Source organism: Sinocyclocheilus rhinocerous, unplaced genomic scaffold (assembly GCF_001515625.1).
Source record: "Sinocyclocheilus rhinocerous isolate Xijiao unplaced genomic scaffold, SAMN03320098_v1.1 scaffold1370, whole genome shotgun sequence".
Taxonomy (NCBI): Eukaryota; Metazoa; Chordata; class Actinopteri; order Cypriniformes; family Cyprinidae; genus Sinocyclocheilus; species Sinocyclocheilus rhinocerous.
The window spans coordinates 179,662-202,002 of NW_015635925.1; the positions used below are offsets into that span (position 1 = coordinate 179,662).

The window sequence follows — 22,341 nt, forward strand, 5'->3', positions numbered from 1 at the left end:
TTGGAAGAAGGTTTACCTTCCAACATGACAATGACCCAAAGCACACAGCAAAACTGAGCACACAGTGGTTGATGGAGAAAAAGGTGAATGTCTTTGCATGGCCTAATCAGAGCCCAGACTTAAACCCCATTGAAAGAATCTGTGGAATGATTTGAAGACTGCAGTCCACAAACGCTCAGCATCACATTTAACTGAACTTGAGCAGTTCTGCGAAGTGGGCAAATATTGCAAAGTCTAGATGTTTCACTTGGATGTTATACAGTAGTCAACATTTGAAGTGGATCAAATGTTGACTTTGAAAACTTTTTCAAAGTTGTCCTAAGACAAGAACACATTTTGTTTTAGGTTTAAGGAGAACTTTGATGAAAGGTTTTGATCCACTTCAAATGTTGACTAGTGTAAGTTGCACTGAGTAAATACAGCTGGATGAAACAAAAACATTACATATATAGCAACCATTTTAATTTTATAGTTAAATATTTTGCTTTAAAACAGAATTAGTTCATTCCAGTGACTTTTTTCATCAAAAAAAAAAAAATGGTCCTGGAAGCGAAAGTTTTAAAATACACATATTCTAGTCAATATGAGTCTGCCTGCAAAATAGCTATCAAAAACGAATGTGCAAAACAGTTTTAGATGGAGTATAGCACATCACATCAAAAAAATACCAACTTCCCAAAAGGTTTTCATGTCAGCTACTCACTTTCAGAAACTTTATTATATCCAAAGATTGATGTCTCTGAGTACAAAACTGTATGTTTGAGTTTTTAAAGCTGTTTTAATTCTTTATAGTCATGACTGAATGAGAAAGTTGTTCTTCTGGGAGATGTTTTGTTCAGCATTTTCTGCCAGAGAGTTCAGTCTCTGATATCTAACGTAACAGAATGAACATTCAGCTAGAAATATACTATTTGATCTGTATACTGCCCACACAGCTCTTTAGTGTGTGTGTGTGTGTGTGAGGGAGCACATATGTGTTCCCGTCTCTTCTTTTTTTCCCTTCAGACACTCAGTTTCCTGTGCGTCTAAAACCTTACCTCAGCAAAAGAGAGAAAAAAAGGAGGGGTAAAAAGTGGAAGAGTGGTTCTGTGGCAGACCGATATCTAGTGTGCCGTGACAGCTGGGCCTGCTCTCTTTCTCTCCCCTTTCACTCTCTTTTCTTCTCCTACACAAAGCCTATTAAGTATGCCACTCACTTAAAGGCTCCCGAGCCTCCCGCGGCCACAGGCTCCACCCAAAAGTGTGGCAGCTCTTTGTGATTGTAATGAGGCAGCAAGCTGGGCCGTGCTTGCGGAGCTCTGTCTGTGTTCACTCATCACCCAGCCATTCGGCGTGCTGCGGACAGGGGGGAAAGGAGGGGCGAGCGAGGGAGGGAGAGAGGAGGAAGAGGGGTTTTGGGGGTGGTATAGGGCAGGACATGTCCTAGCAAGACAGTGAGAGAGAAGGGGGAAAGGGAGGAGGGAGTCAGACAGACTGTGGCTCTGTGCCCTCTGGCACCTCTGAACCTTCTCTGACTGGCGCTGGGGTACCAACCCCAATACTGTGAGATTGAGGATGACGATCATGTTGACTGGCACCCAGACCACACTGGGTTTTGTGAGTGGGTGTATGAAGGACGGGTTATTCTGCAAAGCTAGGGGCTAAAAAAAAAGTCATTTTTACCCTGTAAACATTTTGTAGGAAATGAATAGACAATGATAGACGTGGAACTTAAACAAAGAGCAAATTTGTTTTTCAAGCATATATGGACTTGCATACGAAGGGGGAAGGAGTCTGCAAAGCTCTTTTTTGGCCTGTAAGAATCTTGAGAAAACTGAATAATGATGAATAAATAATGTAAAAATAATGAACAGCAATAATGATGATCTTGGAATTGAAACTAAAATTGAACTAACAAAACAAAAGACAATGATAGCAATATAGACTATAGCATGTGATGTCAATAATTATGATGTGAGTATAAGACAATCTGGTTGACTTCTGCAAAAGCAAGTGTCTGTATGTTACCCAGAGTTCTTATCGTTAAATAAATTAAAACCGCAAAAACATTTTCATTACTTGAAATAAAACAATCATTAGCTGAAGTAAAATAAAATACAAAAAAAAGCTAGTTGCTAAAGCTACATTCCTCATTTTTGTGTAGTTTAAGTTGATGTACTACTAATTACTAAAACTAAATAAATAAACTAAAACTTAATAAAAACTACATAGACATATTTAAAAAATAATAAAAATGACAAAAACACAACAAAATTACTAAAACTTTAACTAAAATTAAAATTAAAGCAGAAAATATAAAAATCAACAAAACAAAAAACTATAATAGCATATTAAAGATACTAAAATAACACTGGTGTTACTGTTATTTTACCATAGGTAAGAGGCTCTTACTGTGGTAAAATCACTCTGACAGGCCTCTCCTGTTTTATTGCTTTTATTAAAAATCAGCAACAACAATGACAACATAATTGAAATAATTAATATTATTTTCAATTTTATTATTTAAATTATTATTAATTATTATTTTATTTGTTGTTTAAATTTGTATTTGTTTTTATTTTATTATTTATTTATTACAATAAATGTATTGGAATTTTTTCTTTATTTGTTTTACTTGCATACATACATCTGAACCAATTTTATATAAAAGTTTTTGATTTCCCTCTGAATGATCAAAATCAAATAAAAATTGTAGTGGCATCAAATTCAGTGTGGTGAATTTATATGGGCTTGTTTAAAATGTGTTAAGCAGCAGACAGGTTACCCTAGTTTAATTGATCCATACACTCACTTCCCCTCAGTGTATCCACACGTTCAGCGTCACGCCTCTCAGACTGCAGTTAATCAGCATTATTTCACATTCTCAGCCTCAGCGACTCTGAGTCATCTGTACAGCCCTGCTTTTCACGTCTCACTTCCCATCACTCGCTCATACTGGTGCACTTTCCAGGCTGTTTGTGCATACGTTCACTTCTTTCTTTTCTTTCTCGTTTCTTTTTGTGCTGCCGCAGACAGCTGTAGGGCACATCACGGTTCAGCGGCAGCCTCTCCAACTCTCTCTCATGCGCAGCAATGATGTCGACAGGTCGGGGGGGGGTCACAGACGAAGGGGTGCGCAGACCCTTACTCCACCGAAGGCCGAAGGGGGGCAGCCGTGAAGTTAATAGGTCAATGAGTGTATGCCGTAGTGGAAGAATACAGCAGGGCGTCTGGTAGTCTGTGATAAAGAGAATCGGGCCTGCTCTTCTCTGCTCGGGCCTGCTCTCATTTTTAAGTGAGAGCCTCTCTTTGTCAGAAGGCAAATTTAATAAGCAGCAAATGCATTACATGTTCTCTGCCGGCCCCTCGCCATAGCAACGCGGAGTTGGGGCATAGAGATGGGCCTAGAGAGGACACGATTATCAGAGGAGCCATCTGCTAAAGGAGAGCCCAGACCCTACCAATCCCACTGGGGGACTTCCACACCCTTCACTTACGCTGCTCTTTTCCCTCTCACTCAATTCAGATGTTATTTCTTGGACTTTGTTTGTTTTGGGTGAGCGGGTGCTTCACATTTGAAAGAGGTTGAAGGAGAGGTTTGTGTTAATGATGTAACAGATTGCAAGAAACAAGTGAGCGAATTGGGAAGGGATACATTTTTCCCCAGAGGAGGAGTCGTAATTCCATTGAAAAACAGATAATCCTCGCTCTCGGGCTGCTTTCTGTTTCCCACAGTTTTGTTGCGGTTTAAAACATGACTGTGAACTAACACATAGGTTTACTTGCTCTTAATGCCCCATAAAGATGAAATTCAGTCTCACAGAGAAATTCAAAGAGAACAGGGCCACACAGTAACTGCTTTTTCTAAACGGCTTACTTACAAACATTTAGGCTCATGCATGTGGGTGTGTCTGTAGGCACTTTTGGTCTTGTGAACTTAAATTACACTTTGTATTACATTTGTCTGTTCACAGTTTTCTAACAGTGGGTATACATGCTGGAGAATTGTCTTCTTCTTCTTCTTTTTCCCCCTTAAAGTCAGTCATTTCCAACTGTCATTTCCACCACATGTCAAATGGTTTACTAGTAAAAAGAAAAAATACAGATAAAAAAACTTTTTACGTTTTAACGTGACTTTCATATAACAAAAAAAAGAGGGTTTTAATAGAAATCAATCAGAAAAGCCTGAAGCCACATCCAAATGCTTGTTCACTCGATTAAACATGTCTTACTGTTTGTTTTAAATTTTTGAATTCATGGTTTATTTCTTATATTCTGTTCTTTTACGAAACATAACCAGATGTGGTCGTTGAGTAGTTGTTAAAAATGTCTATATTGTTAAATGCCAGATTAAATGTCATCTACAGATGATTAAGGGAGAAAGCTTAAAAACTATTAATGTTGTGAGGGAGACATTTGGTATGTGTGTGTTGGAGTGCGAGTGAGTCTATGCATGTGTGTTTATGACGCACATTTTCCTTTCCTAAATAGCGTATATAAGGAACTTTTAACGTTTTTACGTTTACTTATTTCGCTTATTTCGCTTATTTAAATAAGTGATCACTTTAATAGCCTAAATGTAGACGTAAACATTCGAATAAAATGTAATTTACAATATAGATAGTTGGTTAAATATGAACAGACAAACATAAATAATATTCTTAGTCAGATTCACCAAAACTATTCTGAAGTTTGATATAGTTTGCGTCTGCGTGATTTTCTCCCTCAGCATTGTTGGGAAACTTCCTAAGCTGTAAGCACACAGCTGCCGGTAGTCCCTTCTGTTGGCATTTTGCAGGCTTTGTTGTTGAGAACTGAAGACAATTGTTTTGATTGGCTGAGAGTTTTGCGGAGGTAGGATACGATTACGCACGCAGGTCTCCGATTGGCTGGGCAGGATTCTGACGTCAGTCGACACCCCTCCTTTGCTCATTTCAATGAGAAGTTGTAGTAATTTTGTCCTCAACTTTTCCACTCAAGTTTACTTTCTCAGGACTTCCCAGACGCTTATGGGAAACTCGGAGCCGCAACCATGAAGCTGTGTGGGACTTTTTTAGGTCAGTCGAACTTCGCTGTCTCCTAATTTGACTATTTCGAACATTGTTTAATTAACAGGTGTCTAAAAAGTTGTCTAACTTGCTGTTACTGCTCATATATGAGATTTAGTGTATAAGCATTTGTTTTATTTGTATTAGCCTTATATTAACCGTTAACAGAATATATCCCTTCAATTATTTATGTAATATTCGAATTTTTTTAAACTGACTTGAGAATAGTGTATAATGTTTAACGGAATACCTATCAGATTTTCGTATTGTGAGGCTTTATAGTTTAGCATGCCCTTTTCGGTCGCTTTAGGCATGTGTTCAAAGACTGTTGTATTGAGGTCTATATATAGCACATCAATACAAATCATAACTTTAGGGAACTTTCGGGTCTCGTCTAGACCTTTTCTAAACTTCAGAGCTGCTGAAGTGTTCAGACAAAGGGCGGTTTGTTTCCCGGGGGACCGTGGCGGACACAATGCCAGCCCAGAGGCGCATTCAGACTTTCTTTCTGTTGTTGTCTGTCAGCTTGTTCCATCTGTCAAGGCCATATACGCGGAGTTTGGGGCCCCTGCGGCCGCTCTCTCAGCTGACTCCCTTATGCAATATTTATACAGCCACTAAATTCTAAACGTGCTCCTGAGAGACGCAGCGGTAAATAGGTGTGTAGCTATTGTTTTCAGTGGAGTCGCAACGCGATTGGACAGTTCTGACTGTTGAGGATAGGCTACTGAACAATTTCAGTTGCCCTTTTTTTCAGCTGGCTAACATCTATTGAAAGCTACATGAAGTAGGCTGTTTTTCCATCTGTGATTTTGTTATAAACACTCTTATGTTACAATAATGTAAACAAATCAAACTACTTAATTTAAAAAGTTAAGTTTGGCATTTGTAGATAAAAAAGTTCTGTCAATGTTACAAACTTCAACGATATACCTTTTCCCACCACTTTAAATTTAACTATTAAAGAAAAATAATTAAGCTCTTAAAACTGAAAATTAAGTGACAGAAATGATTGTGTCAAGTTAAATGAATGCAAAGAAAAATGCTGCACACTGATGAAAATATTTTAGTGTACCCATAGGCTACATCTTTGATATATGATTTTACCGTTTAAGTTGCCACAAAAGTTAGATTAGTCAGAGTACACTAAACAGGCCCTCACGAAAACAAGTTGGGTTGGCCTGTGGTAACCATAGCAACAATACGCCGTTTGATCGCTTTCAGTCAGGATCCCCTATCGGACCTTTTTTTATCGAACCTATACCTATTATTATTATTATTATTATTATTATTATTATTATTATTTAAATTTGTATGTTAGTATATTAAAAATATTTGTTTAGAAAATAAATTAAGATAGGTCTAATTAACTTTTGGCTGCTCGGGCCGCCAAGAGATTTTTGGTTGCGCGAGAGGAACCTCGCCATATTCCTCCCGAAACTGCTTACAGAATTCCTTTAAAATATCGAGCCGAGCCTACTGAAAGTTCTTGAACACTGATCAAATTCTGTATATCATATTTTCCGTGTGATTTCACCGTACCTCAGATCATATTATTTCGTTTATCTTTTCAACATTTCTATTGAAACACATCACAGCTGACAAAATTCTCGCAGAGGAAGCAGACCGGTGTGATTTTCTTCCGAATCGCTGTCCATGGTACTAGGCCAGAGCGCTGTCTGGGGTCCTGAAGCCCAGCCGAGCGTAAATTCTGTACTTGTGCTCCCTCTGTTTACTCTTACATTTCATTCTCAAAATTTCCAATGAGATAACGAAGAAACCATCATTCTCGCTCCTGTGAATCTCATTCTGAGTACTAATGGCAGGGGAGTGAAACTTATTTTTTAGGTGTGTATGGTTTCTCTTATGTCTTTTGTTTATTGGATTGTGTCCCTGTTAGTGAGGCAACTCAGATCATATTGATGCAGCGTGGACACTTCGTGATTGATTTCAGCTCCAATGCATAACAATGGGACAGCAAAAAAAGAGCCTGCCGCAAAGAGATAAGAACTTAATAGAATTTCTGAAAGGCGAAGGTTGGCTTTTTGAAAATTCCCCCCGTGTGCAGCATGGAGACAGCAGATAAAGAGTGGCATTTGTTGAGAATATTCTCAAATGGCTTGTAATGAATGGTTGTCATTTTCACTAATGGTTACAAAACAACAAAGCACAACAGCGGTGTGTGCAACATTTAGGAGTCAGTCCAAGTTACATTCGTCTGTTTTGAGTGAAGAACACAGTCCGGTGTTGAAATCCCTTTATTTGTTGCCTTCCACTCTTTTCGCAACAAAATTCTAAAGGGCATATATATATAGGCTATACACTCATACATATATATATATATATATATATATATATATACTGTATATGATGTAGCTCATATCAATGCAAATGATTGCACGATAAAAAAAAAAAGTCCATGTAAAAAGGAAAACTGTGTACATGCCTTGTAGTTTGTGGCTTGTATCTTGTTTTTTTCTTAATCAATACACCCGAATGCCAATAATCTGATAATAATATAGTATGCTAACTTTAGCAAGGAAGCATTGCCTATGAAAAGTGTGTTGTGTGAATCACTGGACAGTACCATTCGGAAAGAGTCAGGAGGGAGGGTTCAGATAACACCAGTGACATATGCATGCTTTTGTGCAATATTAAAGATTAATCACTGGACGTAAAATAAGCAGCTTACGCTATTCGAATTTAAAGTAACAGCGACCCGACGCGCACTCTGAACTATAGGATGTTTTAAACACGCATTTGCTCTATTACTTATCCGCCAGCATTTGGACAGCGGTTTTCTGTCACTCTCAAAAATAAAGCGATAGAAAAAACGTTTTAAGAACTTTTTATTCTTCTTTTGAAAATCACCTTGTGGTGTTTCAAGGAATTTAAATGACAATATACTGATCTTAATAATCTATATTGTTATATCAAAAATCTTTTTAATCTCTAAAGAGCCATATAAACAACTTAAGAACCATATATAGCCATGATCCTTGATAATAAGATGGTTCTTTTCTTAACCTTGATCATCTTGTTTCTGGCACAAAGGAGAACTTGTATAAATCCCTTGTAGGTGCGTGGGTGTGGGTGTTAGAGAGAGGGAGAGGGGAGCGATCGCGTGTGTGTGAGTGTGTGTGTGTGTGTGTGTGCACTGAGAAAGACAGAGTATATGAAATAGAGTGTGCATGGCTGTACACATGCCCGCTGAGTTATTGCGGGGGGGATATTCAAAGCCCAGCCCATCGATGTTGTAGGTTTTACTACAGCTTTCGTGATGTCATGGCAAAGGGCGGAGGGAGGAGGTGGGGGACAATGGCTCATGAGGGAAAGGTAAGTCAATATTACGTTTTCTCGCTGACAAAGGCAAATGAAGCCATGTTTTTGCTTACAAACAAGTAGCGTACATACCGCCCCGTTCTGGATCCTCGCTCGTCCGTAGCAGCACCAGCGAAGCGCCAATCCTCTTCCCCGCTGTCACTGAATCAGTCGGGATACTACTGAAGAAGCAGTTTAGTTTTCTTTTAGAAAAATCTATAAATTGGATATTTTACCCAAAACTGTCTCACAACTTACTGAATACACGACGAAGACGAGAGAAGCGTCTGGCGGAGAAGCTTTCGGGATTATTATTTTTTCTTCACTCAGGTAAACATGATCATGCCATTCGGCTTTATTTATAACATATAAATAGTTTGGGTTATTTTTTGTTAATGACCAAAAAATCACTCAGGAGGATCTTTGAGATATGCAGCTAGGTTTAGAGTCAAGGGTTGAGTTGTTGGAAGATATTATAAATGTTTCACGCTATATTATTGTATAATTTGACAGGATGTGGACTATCTAGATCATCCCATTCCGAGATGCCCTACAGATCAAGGTTAATGGCTTTTACGTTGAAGGATGCCGCTTTATTTTCATATTTCATCCTCATTGCACTTGTATGATCGATGATTGTTTTCATAATGTTTGAACTAAGATGTTTGCTGGCTTGTAGTTCGTACAAGCGGGTCTGTGTCGGAGAGGATAGTGTGAGTGTGAGTCCATGCTTCCCTGCTAGAAGAAGCTCCAGCGGAGAGTGTGTGGAGTTGACATGGAAAAAGTGATGGAGAAACAGTCAGCTATGGCGCTCTTGTACAAACGCAGCGAATGCCTATTTGTTTTCTCACTTTGCCACAGAAATCCTGCGTGCGTTTGATCCTAGAGATGAATCGGGAATGCCGTGTCTGTATTCCTCAGCTGCCTGCTTATTGTCGCGCATAAATGCTGATTATATGCGCGCAGCGTGCATTAGTCAAAACTGTTATTTCTCAGCCCACTTCGTCGCGTTTTGAGCTTTATGAGCGTATATGTGCTTGTGTGTTTATAATGTATCCTTTCGGAGTGATCGCACTGTAAGTGCTCACTGTCATGTAGTTTTATAATCTCCATCTTTTGGCACACATACGGAGTTGCTTCCATATGGCTCTGTATAATTAAGGTCGAACAATGGGCGTAGCGCAGGACTCCCGGCCGAGTGCACGAATGGCGTGGAAGAAGAAGGAGGGGTGGCCATTTGATTTTCTGCTGCAGAAAACAGAGTGGAGAGATGCTCTCTTTAAATGTCAACCGCCCCTGGTGAGATGCGCAGAAGAAAAGTCATGAGAGTTGAAGCAATAACGCCCATCCTCTGCATCCATCCCCCGCCCCTGTTCATTTCTAATGAGTGATTAGTGCGTCTGTGTCTCATATTGCTCAGTATTCCGGGGCAAATGTGTTAGACATTCACTATTGTATGAAGTATAATATCAAAGCACCTGCAACCAAGATGGTGGACGAAGTGAACGTGGATGTGTTTCATCTGAGAGTCAGTAATGTGATCATGTAATCACAATGAACCTATGCTACTGTGTGTGTGTGTGTGTGTGTATATATATATATATATATATATATATACATATACATATACATATATTGGGTTGTGTTATTATTGCATTATTATTATTTTCAAGAAACTATCTGCTTGTTGTAGAGCCAGAATCCTCATGCTATGAGAAAAGTAACTGGAGTTAGTGAGCTGGAGTTAGAAGAGTTAGTGAGCTTTGAGTGTGTGACTAACTTCTCACAGTCTGAGGCTTCTGGCTCTATGACAGCCAGCACATCCAGATCAGATCAGTGCTGTAGAGAAGAGCGGGGAGTGTTGTAACACAGGGTGAGGTGTAACACCATCAGTTTAACCAATTACAAATGACTATTCTATTTGAAAATTGTCCGGAATATCGTTCCATATGCTGAGGCAAGTTGGAACTAAACTCTGCAGGAAACCGGCCCTCCAGGACCGAGTTTGGGGACCCCTGCTTTGAGACTTCCGATTTATAAGTCGCTTAATAAAAGAATAACAATGTATGATAAAACTTTTTTGCGCTGCAAACCAGTGTGTTTATGATTATAATAGTTAAAAAATAATATGACAAATACCAATTTGCAATATAAAGCAGCATAATGGACTGTTTGTACAGGTAAGATAACTATGTGAATAACACCGGAAGTCTTGCACATTAAGTTACAAATGGCAAAGTCATTGGTTGGACCTCCTGAAGGAACAAGCCCCTTAAAGAGGTGTTTTGAATCCGATCACTTAATTCATCATGTGAGTCACATGTATGATGTTTAAAAAAAAATTCTGAATACTCAGTTGATTTGTAAGCAGACTGCATTATAATACGATATTTTGTGATAATAAGAATAACAAGAATCCGTTGAGTGAATGATTCAATGATGCACTCACTGAACACAAAAGACACACAAAACGTTTGTCGCCATCTACTGGCCGAACTCTGTAACGTACAAACAGAGGTATTGAACAAATCTGAATGAATCAATTTAGAATCAGTACCTGGAATGAATCAACTCCTCCATAACTATTTCTATGGCACTTTTGAACAGGTATTTCCAGGCAGGACTGGAAGCACTCCTGAGCAAAAGCTTTAAAGAACATTGATAGTTAACCTCTTAACTTGTTCGTAACCTTGAGATTGTTTCTGTCTATTTAAGAAGCCCAGACAAAGGCAAATTCTGCCATTGCTCCTTTAATCACTCTCTGAGTGGGCCTCTTTCTGCTGCTCATGGTTGTCATGGTGTTTTTCATGGTGCGTCATAAAGAAAAAAAAGTGCCCGTAGCTCTCAAAGGCACTTTGACTCATTTTGACATGAAGGAGAAACTAATTTTATTACTCACTGCCGACTTTCAGGCACAAGTCGATTTTTTTATCTGCTGAAAAGAAAACTACAATCCACCATGAACATTAAATATATTTTGATGGTATCATTGTTTTTATAATAATTAGGTTTGGGTGCGTCTCGCAGGCTAACGTTATACTTTCACCTTTGCTCTTGTTAAGAGCTTTCTGTTTGTTCTCTAATCACAAAGTTGAAGTTAAATCTGCTTAACTGGAGCAGAGAGTGCAGATGTGTCACCCGTGGATTACCGTGAAGGCATCCATCCCTATTTAATCTAAACTATGGATTTATGTCTGTCTCAAACAACTCTGCATAACCATGATGGATTTCAGCCGCATGACATGATTTTCTTGATTTGTTTACACTCATCTCTGTCTCCTTTGACTGTCTCGCAGTAGCATAACTATTACAGATCATTTGTTAATCTCTTGTTCTTCCTGTAGTGTAATATTTTAAAGTGAACATCCACAGAAGCCAATCACATCATAGTCTCTCTAACCCATCTGTAAATGATGAACTGTTTAGCTTTATTAATGTTCTCTCTCGCTTTAGAATAAGTGGCACCTGAGCCACGGGGGTGGATTATGGGGGCCGTGCCATTTCAGAAGGCCCGGAAAGTGTGGAGTGGGTTGTGTTATTATTGCATTATTATTATTTTCAAGAAACTATCTGCTTGTTGTAGAGCCAGAATCCTCATGCTATGAGAAAAGTAACTGGAGTTAGTGAGCTGGAGTTAGAAGAGTTAGTGAGCTTTGAGTGTGTGACTAACTTCTCACAGTCTGAGGCTTCTGGCTCTATGACAGCCAGCACATCCAGATCAGATCAGTGCTGTAGAGAAGAGCGGGGAGTGTTGTAACACAGGGTGAGGTGTAACACCATCAGTTTAACCAATTACAAATGAGCTACAGGGGTGAAATCACCATCATGAGCCTCTTGTGGTGATGATAGAAGATGTAAGTCTCTATGTAAAAATATAAAAGAGCTACCAGACCACTAAAATTTAATCTCTGATTTATAATTTGACTTTGTTTTTGTTAAATGACAGAACTATTGGGTATTATCTGAATAAGCAAGTTATCTTGTTTAATTTGATAAACTCTAAATAAATAACGTGGCAGAGCAAACTTGTAGGCTTGTAACACTTTTCCATCACTTCTACTGAACCTGCAAAGATTGCATATAATGAGACTACATATAGATTAAATATGTCTTAGTTTTGAGAGGGACTATCACACTATTTTTTTAGTTTTATATTTGTTTTCATTGTTTTAATTTGATGATTTTATTTAAAATGTTTTCCATGTGAATGAACATGTTTATAATGGAATGAGAGTGGGGTGTGATGCATAATGATTTTAGCGACATCCACTTCACAATATTCAGCACTGTGTATAATGAAGGTCACCTGAGCGCAACATTGATTCATGGAGTCGTTTATTTTATCTCACTCGACTAGAAACTAGTTTTGGTAATAACTTTCACAAGATCCTATCTATCTGTTTGCGGAAATTGCGCAGAATTGCGCAGTCGTCAGGAACCTCCAGAGTTTAATAAAATGGGATGATGCTGTCTGTGCGGTGGGGGGAATCCTTGCGAGTTTTCCCAATTATTTCTGTCAGCCACGTTAATATATAACCGAACAATGTGCTCAGTATAAACAAATGACACTATAGCGAATCATCTGGTGCATGCAGCTCTTTTCACCCGAATCATGAAATCTGGGTCTTCACAGATCGCCGTTTAATCTTATCCGCGGATTAATTCCTATCATAATCAAACAAGGTTGTTTGCAATATACCAACGTCAATGCTCATTTGGGTTGCCCAAAGGCGCTAAACGCTCGAAATAGGCGCTTGTTTATCGCTCGGTCCATAGTACAGAAAACTAGAGATATAAAAGTGAAAAAATAAAGATGTAGCGCTACAGCAGGTGCCGCGGGTTTTCCCGGAGAGGAGAGATAAACATGTGGAATGGAGCAGCTGGGCCAAATTGCGCTCTTCACATCATAGTCTCTCTAACCCATCTGTAAATGATGAACTGTTTAGCTTTATTAATGTTCTCTCTCGCTTTAGAATAAGTGGCACCTGAGCCACGGGGGTGGATTATGGGGGCCGTGCCATTTCAGAAGGCCCGGAAAGTGTGGAGTCGGCTATATGGCCCGGGTTTATGGTGTGATTTTAAAGAGCCATTTGCGCTTCGCGGTTCTGTTTATTTAGCTTGAAATTTGTAGAATGAGAAAAAGTGAGAGAGCGTTGGGGGGAAGGATGCACAGTAGTGCTGTTGTAGTCACTTTTTAGAAGAGGGCTGAAAGTTGATAAATAAGCGTTTTGTTCCGTGTTGGCGTAGGAGTGTGTGTGTAAGGGGCATTGGAAAAGCTTTTACTGACAATGCCCTACAGCTTTCTAACTCTGATGACTGGCATCCTGCCTGTCTTTTTCTGGGTTATTGCTGCTGCACAGAGTTTTAGGAGGCAAATCAGATCTGCCTGCTTTGTTTATTTTGTGCTTGCTAAGAGAGAAGGGCAGATGTTAGAGGGGGAAGCGAGAGAGACAGAGTCAGAAGCTAGGCGTGTTTAAAGGCTCCTCTTTTACTGACAGCAAACTCTTTCTCTTTCGATCTCCTGCTCTTTGGCTCTCTCTCTGAGAGTGCGAGGTGAGTTTTAGTGCCCAGTAAGAAACAGATGGAAGCCTGCTTTAAAGGAAGAAAACACCAGATTGAGATAAAGGTAAAGAGGGAAAATGAAAGGAAAAGAAAGGACAGAAGTGAGGGGAGAAGAGGCAAAATGAGAATGGCAGATGTGTCTTACCACTTAGTACAATATACCAAAACTGAAAACAATCATTCTTATAGAGATAATGATTTGTATGACTGCAGACTGCAGACTGCATATGAAAGGAACAAAAGATTCAAAGTGTTTTGATATGAGTAAATTCAGTGAATTTTATATATATATATACCTCCAGAGTTTAATAAAATGGGATGATGCTGTCTGTGCGGTGGGGGGAATCCTTGCGAGTTTTCCCAATTATTTCTGTCAGCCACGTTAATATATAACCGAACAATGTGCTCAGTATAAACAAATGACACTATAGCGAATCATCTGGTGCATGCAGCTCTTTTCACCCGAATCATGAAATCTGGGTCTTCACAGATCGCCGTTTAATCTTATCCGCGGATTAATTCCTATCATAATCAAACAAGGTTGTTTGCAATATACCAACGTCAATGCTCATTTGGGTTGCCCAAAGGCGCTAAACGCTCGAAATAGGCGCTTGTTTATCGCTCGGTCCATAGTACAGAAAACTAGAGATATAAAAGTGAAAAAATAAAGATGTAGCGCTACAGCAGGTGCCGCGGGTTTTCCCGGAGAGGAGAGATAAACATGTGGAATGGAGCAGCTGGGCCAAATTGCGCTCTTCTCATTCAGAGCACAGCAGAAAGGCACACCACCAGGGACGAGGGTCAGGGTCGCCCCAATCATTAGTGAAGAAAGGTGCCATTTAGAGCAGCCTTTAAGCCTTGAAACACTGAATTGCATGCAGTTGAATTGGTCGGTGATTTACAATGCATGTTTGTGCTGTTTGAGTCTTGCGCGACAACCGCGCCATTGTTTTGTTTACTCGGAGTTTTCAGGTGGTTCTGTTTCGTTCGGTGTTTTGAACAAATGTTGTAAGAATCGTTCTCCTTTCCTCACGTGCGCTCATTTACATTTCTTTCACTAAAGTTTGTTTTTATTTTTATGCATAACTGACTTCCTCCTTTTAAAGTAGTTCCGTGAAGAACTAATCTTTTAGGAATCGTTCTTGTGGCCTGTTTTGCACTTCTCTTAAGTTTCACTATGCGCGTAACTGTAACCAAACTCAGTCCTGGAGGGTCGGTGTCCTGCAGAGTTTAGCTCCAACCCTGTTTTGCAATTGAAAGTAAAAAGAAAAACATTTTAAAAATGCATAAATAAAAAGTGTGCAACAATGCATATATATAAAAAAAAAAAATGCAACTTTTTTTCAACAACCTTTCACTTTTACTCAACACTACAAAACTGTTACATGGGCTTTTCATGCTTGACAGACAGATTCAAGATCTTTGTGATTCAACACAAAGTTCTCTGGTGTCCTCTAATCATTTTAAAGGCAAAGCTTGACGGGTTAGCGTAGGTTTTTGAGCGTTTTGAACGCTAAAATCCTCAGAAGGTTTTCTCAACGCAACTTTTGAGAGTTTGTTGCCTGCGGTATTGTTGACGGCTAAACAAAAGTGAGTTATGAACCGGAGTCTCAGCTGTGAGATTTTACAAACAATGGCTGATCCGTGCTCATTGATGAATGTAATGATTATTTTAATACGCCCTGTGTTTTATGGCACAAGCATGTTAGCGCTTGAGGGGATATTTTTGCATCAGATTTTATTGACACTCTTTTATCATTCTATCACGCATGTCTATCATGTGTATGCCAGGGGGGGTGGGGAACGGGTTTATGGAGAGGTGGACTATTACCCTGATGAAAAAAAAAAAGAAAGTAGGAGGGGAAAAAATCTGATTTATGGTTGATTCATTATTTACTGACCAAATTCCCTCTCCCAACACGGGTCTGTCTTTGTGACCCCTCCCCTCTCTTACACTCCTGCCTGCTAAAAGCTCAATAAATATGCACAAATGTGATTGATTCTAATAGCAGACTGACAGAGCTTCCAGCTGGGGTGTTTTAGCATGCATATGCATGCGCGTATGTGCGAGTGTGAGTTTTTTTGAGTTCTCGCCTCTCTTTAATTAGAAGTGCATAGATCACTTGTGTAAAAGGCCCAGCCCCCATCATGACCTGTCAAACTGTCACTTCACACATATGACATTATGCACCTTTCAGTCAACACATAAATGTGCTGTATATGTGCTGTCAACATATTATATTAGTTAATGCATTTACACCCACAGATAAATGTCACTTTTTATTTTTTTCTACCAGTCTTTATGTGGGTTAGTGACAAGGTGCTCAAGGTTTTTTTTTTTGTAATTTGTGTATCAATTTACACAGCATTCTATTAAAAAAAAACATTTATACTTGAATACAATTTTGAGCATGATCATGTTCTTAATTTCTGAATTAAATTTTTTTGAAAGCAGAAATATTAGGGCAATACATTCATTAAAAGTAAAAAGCTTTATTAAAAGAATGTATATATATATATATATATATATGTATATATATATATATGACTATAGATTATGTTTGTTTGTGTGTGTGTGTGTGTGTGTGTGTGAAGTCAAATGTTAATACAAGCATAGATACATAGATACAAACAGTACATATCTATTACACTTGTTTTAAATAAGATTTTTTTTTAAGATTCTTCCTTTTCTTTATCATGGATGCTTCTATATAGGTGTGTGTTTGTACAATTGTGCACTTGTGAGTGTGTGTCTTGCTGTTGAGATGGAAGGGGTTGTGTTTCCTGTGCTGAGGCTGCTGGTTTCAGATGCAGGTGGACAGGTGATGAGATGATCTGGCCGTTTCACTGCTGAATCAGTCCGTTACAGCATCTGAACCAAACACTCCTTTACCCTCGCTCCGCAAAACTCTTCTAACTGCCAGCGCAGATGCTGACATGACTGTCTTTTCCCTTCATTTTCATTTTTTCATTTTCACTTATTGCCTTCTCTCTCTCTTTCTCTCTCTCAAACAGAAAATGAGTACCGGGGGAAACTCCTGAACCAGCGCTGGACGCGAGGAGACAAGATCAGCCGCTGCCGGCCCTCTCTCAGACTGCAGAGCCGACCAATCAAAGTGAGTCGCACGGCCCCTCCCAGCCAATCATCACGCAGAAACTTGGGCTTCCTGCCAAGTTGGCACAATTAGAGGCGAAAGAGGGTTATACATTTATGACATTGATCAGTTCTGTCTGTCAGCACACTTATGAAAGGAAGTCAGCGTTGTATTACCGCAATGTACGCAGTTCATGCCAGCTTGACCTAGAATGGGTTTTGGCAGAGCAGCCTAACCCCCCTCTGAATGAGCCGAGATTTTAAAGTGTCCCGCGTCCCGTAATTATGAAGAATTGGGCTGTTCGGCTCAGCCTAATTTCATTTTTAGAGCTTTCTTGCATTATTTAGGAAAACTGGAGAGGTTTGAAAGCAGGGATGTCCTTGAGCTGCTTTTGTTTGCTATCTTTCATCAACATAAAAGAAAGTCTCTCTCTCTCCCATCCTACCGCCTCCCCCCTTTCCTCTTTCTGCTTAGGTGTGTGTTTTTGACTTTAAGTGGATGCATCCCTTTTCCTTCTCTTTCACTCTTTCTTCTTCACGCTTTTTATTTGGAACAGCCCATATTTTCAGCCATCTATCTCTTTCACTTCTGCATTGGGAAATTAATTGGAAGAGATTTCTAATGGGGGCGCTGGGATGGGGAGAGAAAAAAACAAGAGTGAGTGAAAGAGAGAGAGAGAGAGAGAGAGAGAGAGTCTTCGCTCTCTCCCGTGGGCCCATAAATGTATTTTTTTTTCACTCTGATGGAAAGAGTTCATCTGAAGCGATTGATTTATCGATCTAATTTGAAATGTTTAAAGGGTTGCAGTTGCAGGCAGCTCTTTTAAGAGCATCCAATTAGATAATACCAAACTCTGACTGATCAGCATCATCCAACTGTGTGCAAAGGAATCAGCTCCCACACGCTCTTACAAGAAAACACATGAGCGTTTATACACACGCACAAACAAAAACCTCTCTCAGTTGTCAGTCAGGCTGCGAGAGTGAGCGTTAACTCCGCTTCCCTGATGGATGGCTCAGATCTCCTTGGCGACCATATCGGCCTCCTTTAATTGGCCAATGCTTTCCGCAGGTAATTTTGGACATGTCAGTAGTCCTGTCACTCCAGTGATGGTTGCCATGCCAGGCCCAGTTGCGTCCTTTTCTTGTAAATGTGAAAATGAATAAAAGCCTCATTTATGCGCACCAGAGGAGGAGGGGTGACCTTCTTTGTGAAGTCATTGCCCCCAGCCAGCAATTTACATAAAGCTGTCAGAAGAGCATGAAGGAGTGTCTCCGTCCGCTTGTATGGAGAAGAGAGAGACACAATTAATAATGTAGCACACGGCCCGAAGGGATGCGTGGACATTCTCGCACTCTTAAGTGGTAAAAAAAAATTTGGGCTTTATCTTAGCGTTTGCATTTTTATGACAATTTTTTTCCCGTTCATTTCAACGTCCCCGTGCTCCTTTTCCAGTTCTCAAAATCACTCACTCATTTCTCCGCCAACAGTCGTAATTAAAAACGCTGGGAAGAACAGGTTTGAAAACATTAAAAGGCCTTTGAACGATATTACGAAAGAAAGTTGACACTGTCTTGCTTGTCACAAACACCTTCACTCCATGCAGATTTAATGAGGTGGAATTCAAAATAAAAAAAGGAATGCAAACTCTGAAGCGCTCACCTATTCGAAAGAGATGCGTAGCTATGGTTACACAAACATGAAAGCCGCGCGGGCTCCCTTACGGCCTGTTTGATTCATGTGTTGACACTAAGGAGACGGCAGTGAAAGACCAGAGGAAGCTACAGTGGGAAAAGAATAAAACGACATGCATCTGCCCCTGGCTTTTGTGCTCGGGGTCAGAGCGGTCACAAAGCTTGTTTCGGAGATACAGAGAGGGCATAGAAGACTCGCAGATGGGCAAACCACACACAACACAATGCTCAGTGTTTGCGTCCACATCTCCCGGGTCTATTTGATCATCAATGTGAGAAAACTTTCCTCTCAGGCCAGCAAGTCGAGCTCAGAGTGTGAGAAGCGAGTATCTGCGCGCATAAAGCCGGCTTGTTGCTCGAGAGCGCGTGTGCTTGCGATCAAAACGCCCCTGGGAGAGGAAGAGAGACTCTCTCTGCACCTGTCTGCCCGGATACATACACACACACACACACACACACAGCCAACTTTCATCACCCTGTACGCAAACTCCCTCAAATCGAACACAACACACTCATTATCCGCCCGTGCTGAAAAGTCGGCAATCAACAGGAAGTGGCACTGCCAGAGAGAGTGCGCAGGAATAAAAAAGAAAGAGAAAGGGAGCGTGTGAAAGAGAAACTCCTCTGTGAAAGTGCAGTGTGCCCTTGCCAGCTCCAGCGCTGTATTAAAGGCGGCAGCTGGGAGCGGGGGGAGCAGCGATCGCGGAGGGGCAAAAGGAGAGAAAAAAAATGTTGGCTTTATCTTACCGTTTTTCTGCCAATTTTTCAGACGTCACCAGTTCTCAAAATCACTCACTCATTTCTCCGCCAACAGTCGTAATTAAAAACGCTGGGAAGAACAGGTTTGAAAACATTAAAAGGCCTTTGAACGATATTACGAAAGAAAGATGACACCGTCTTGCCCGTCGCAAACACCTCCGCTTCATTCAGATTTAATGAGGCGGAATTCAAAATAAAAAAGCAATGCAAACTCTGAAGCGTTCACCTGTTCGAAAGAGATGCGTAGCTATGGTTACACAAACATGAAAGCCACACGGGCCCTGTTTGATTCATGTGTTGACACTAAGGAGACAGCAGTGGAAGACCAGAGGAAGCTACAGTGGGAAAAGAATAAAACGACACGCATCTGCCCCTGGCTTTTGTGCTGGGGGTCAGAGTGGTCACAAAGCTTGTTTCGGAGATACAGAGAGGGCATAGAAGACTCGCAGATGGGCAAACCACACACAACACAATGCTCAGTGTTTGCGTCCACATCTCCCGGGTCTATTTGATCATCAATGTGAGAAAACTTTCCTCTCAGGCCAGCAAGTCGAGCTCAGAGTGTGAGAAGCGAGTATCGGCGTGCATAAAGCCGGCTTGTTGCCGGAGAGCACGTGTGCTTGCGATCAAAACGCCCCTGGGAGAGGAAGAGAGACTCTCTCTGCACCTGTCTGCCCGGATACATACACACACACACACACACACACAGCCAACTTTCATCACCCTGTACGCAAACTCCCTCAAATCGAACACAACACACTCATTATCCGCCCGTGCTGAAAAGTCGGCAATCAACAGGAAGTGGCACTGCCAGAGAGAGTGCGCAGGAATAAAAAAGAAAGAGAAAGGGAGCGTGTGAAAGAGAAACTCCTCTGTGAAAGTGCAGTGTGCCCTTGCCAGCTCCAGCGCTGTATTAAAGGCGGCAGCTGGGAGCGGGGTGAGCAGCGCTCGCGGAGGGTCAAAAGGAGAGAGTTTCGTGGATTTTCAAGGATTCCGTTCCATTTAAATCGCAGTAAAGTAATCAAAGCTAATGGCGCCATTGTGCCGCCAGAAAAGATCCAATGGCTTTACAGTGAGCAGACTTCCCTGCGTCTGTGTGTGTGTGTGAGCGAGATTGAGAGGGATTGACACCTGCTCCTTTTGTGCCAGAAAGCGCAGCGAGTGTTGCAATCGGGGACTCTGTGCGGGAGGAATTACAGTGATTTGGAGTGCCTGTGTTTGTATTATTTCTGTCACTGTGGTTAATATTGCTATTGTAATTACCACTCGAGCTTGCCATGGGGCCATGAACGCAAATGGGCTCTTCTGGCAGACGCCATGCTCTGTTGTCTCTCTCTGTGTCCATCCAATCAGATTGATTGTTCAGGGCCTAAATTATAAGCTGATGAGGGGTACAGAAGGGTTAGGAGGGAGAAAACACTGAAAATGTTCTGTGATTTAAAGGTTGTTTTTATTTAGATCTATCTATCTATCTATCTATCTATCTATCTGTCTGTCTGTCTGTCTGTCATTTTTTCTTTGTTTATCCATCTGTCTGTTGTTCTGTCTGTCTGTCTTTTGTTCTTTCTGTCTTGTCTTGTCTTGTTTTGTCTTGTCTGTCTATCTATCTATCTATCTATCTATCTATCCATTTATCTGTCTGTCTGTCTGTCTGTCTGTCTGTCTCTAGTTTTGACTCTCTCCATTTTTACTGACAGATGAGTTTGGATACTGATGACAAGCGCACTCGCACACGGTCCAAAGCAGGAAGAGGTCAGTGAACCCTCTCTCTTTCTCTCGCTCTGTCTTTCTCTTTTTCTCTCACCTCTAAAACTCATTTCTTTCACTGGTCAGCTGAGCATGTCTTATATGTTCGCTCTAGGCATATCTAATATTTTAGCTTCTCTCAAATAATCCTGCTCTTGGAGTCTCTAGAGGTCATTTTGCAAGAAAATCCTATTCACTATGTAGCATTCAGTAAGTTTAAATGGAGCTTTGTGAGAGAGAAGAGCATTCAACCGAACGCAATGTCGAAAGCTAAAGAAACGCTTAGAAATGTTACAATTTGATATGCACGACTAGATTACCCAACCGTTTGTTTTTAGAGGAAAGATCTGGGTTCAAAAAAAGTTAAGCTCTATGGACATCATCTCCAACATACTGTCAGATACCACCATCAGTAATTCTGACTCATCCCTCAGCTTGTAAAAAATTGTTTATAATAATACACATGTAATAAAAGGTCTATGGGTTAAGCCATCCAGGAAGGTTAAAGCACTTTAACTCTGCCATACACAAATGTGTTATTTGAGCTGTAAATCATCCTTTTAGTATAGGGACTTTCATTATAGTCAGCAGAACTTATGGTTATGAATTATTAATTTATGTAGGTGGAGTTTCAATTACAAGACACAAGAGTTCCATACTATAGTACTTTACAAAATAGCAATGCCACATTCATTACTAGTATCCTGATGCATATAATGTTAATGTTGACACTTATATGGTCATGAATAGAGTTTATTTTCAGTTTAAGTAACAGACTGTTTTTGCTGGTTTTAGAAATTCTAAATGCACTGAACCCAACATTTCTCTATAGATAATATATTGCATTTATCTCTTCTTTGCATTACTTTTCTTTGACAGTTTTTATTGTTTTAAAATAAATATATTAGAGAAATGCTGTTTTTTTTAACCAGCTACAGTTTTGTTCTGACTTCAACTAAAATGGGACAATTAATCATATTTTCGTGCTGATTCATGCATATTGCACATTTTTCCATCATCAAGGCTTGATGTTTTGGCTGACTCAGGTGTTTGTGTATATGCATGTATATGTACTGCACGTACGTGTGTGTGTGTGTGTGTGTGTGTGTGTTTTCTCTTGGTAATGCAGTCATGAGT

The 22,341-nt window shown here is 40.2% G+C and overlaps 1 protein-coding gene and 1 long non-coding RNA gene across 3 annotated transcripts in view; one reads left to right on the plus strand and one right to left on the minus strand.

Annotated features, from left to right (window-relative positions):
* myt1b (myelin transcription factor 1b) overlaps positions 1-22,341 on the plus strand; it is a 99,489-nt gene that overhangs the window by 51,054 nt on the left and 26,094 nt on the right. The window contains exons 1-3 of one of the 2 annotated variants that reach the window (XM_016562015.1): positions 8,284-8,363; positions 16,926-17,026; positions 21,156-21,210. In XM_016562015.1, coding sequence (XP_016417501.1) covers positions 21,156-21,210 — 55 coding nt within the window. In that variant the 5' untranslated portion in view covers positions 8,284-8,363; positions 16,926-17,026. Of the gene's footprint in view, positions 1-8,283; positions 8,364-16,925; positions 17,027-21,155; positions 21,211-22,341 lie in introns of those variants that run through there. The other variant, XM_016562014.1, reaches the window with a different exon arrangement.
* Positions 8,577-16,989, minus strand: LOC107747487 (uncharacterized). Its single transcript, XR_001640809.1, has 3 exons — positions 16,924-16,989; positions 15,110-15,115; positions 8,577-8,668 (listed from the first exon to the last, which is right to left on the minus strand). It is a non-coding gene; the product is annotated as an uncharacterized LOC107747487 (long non-coding RNA).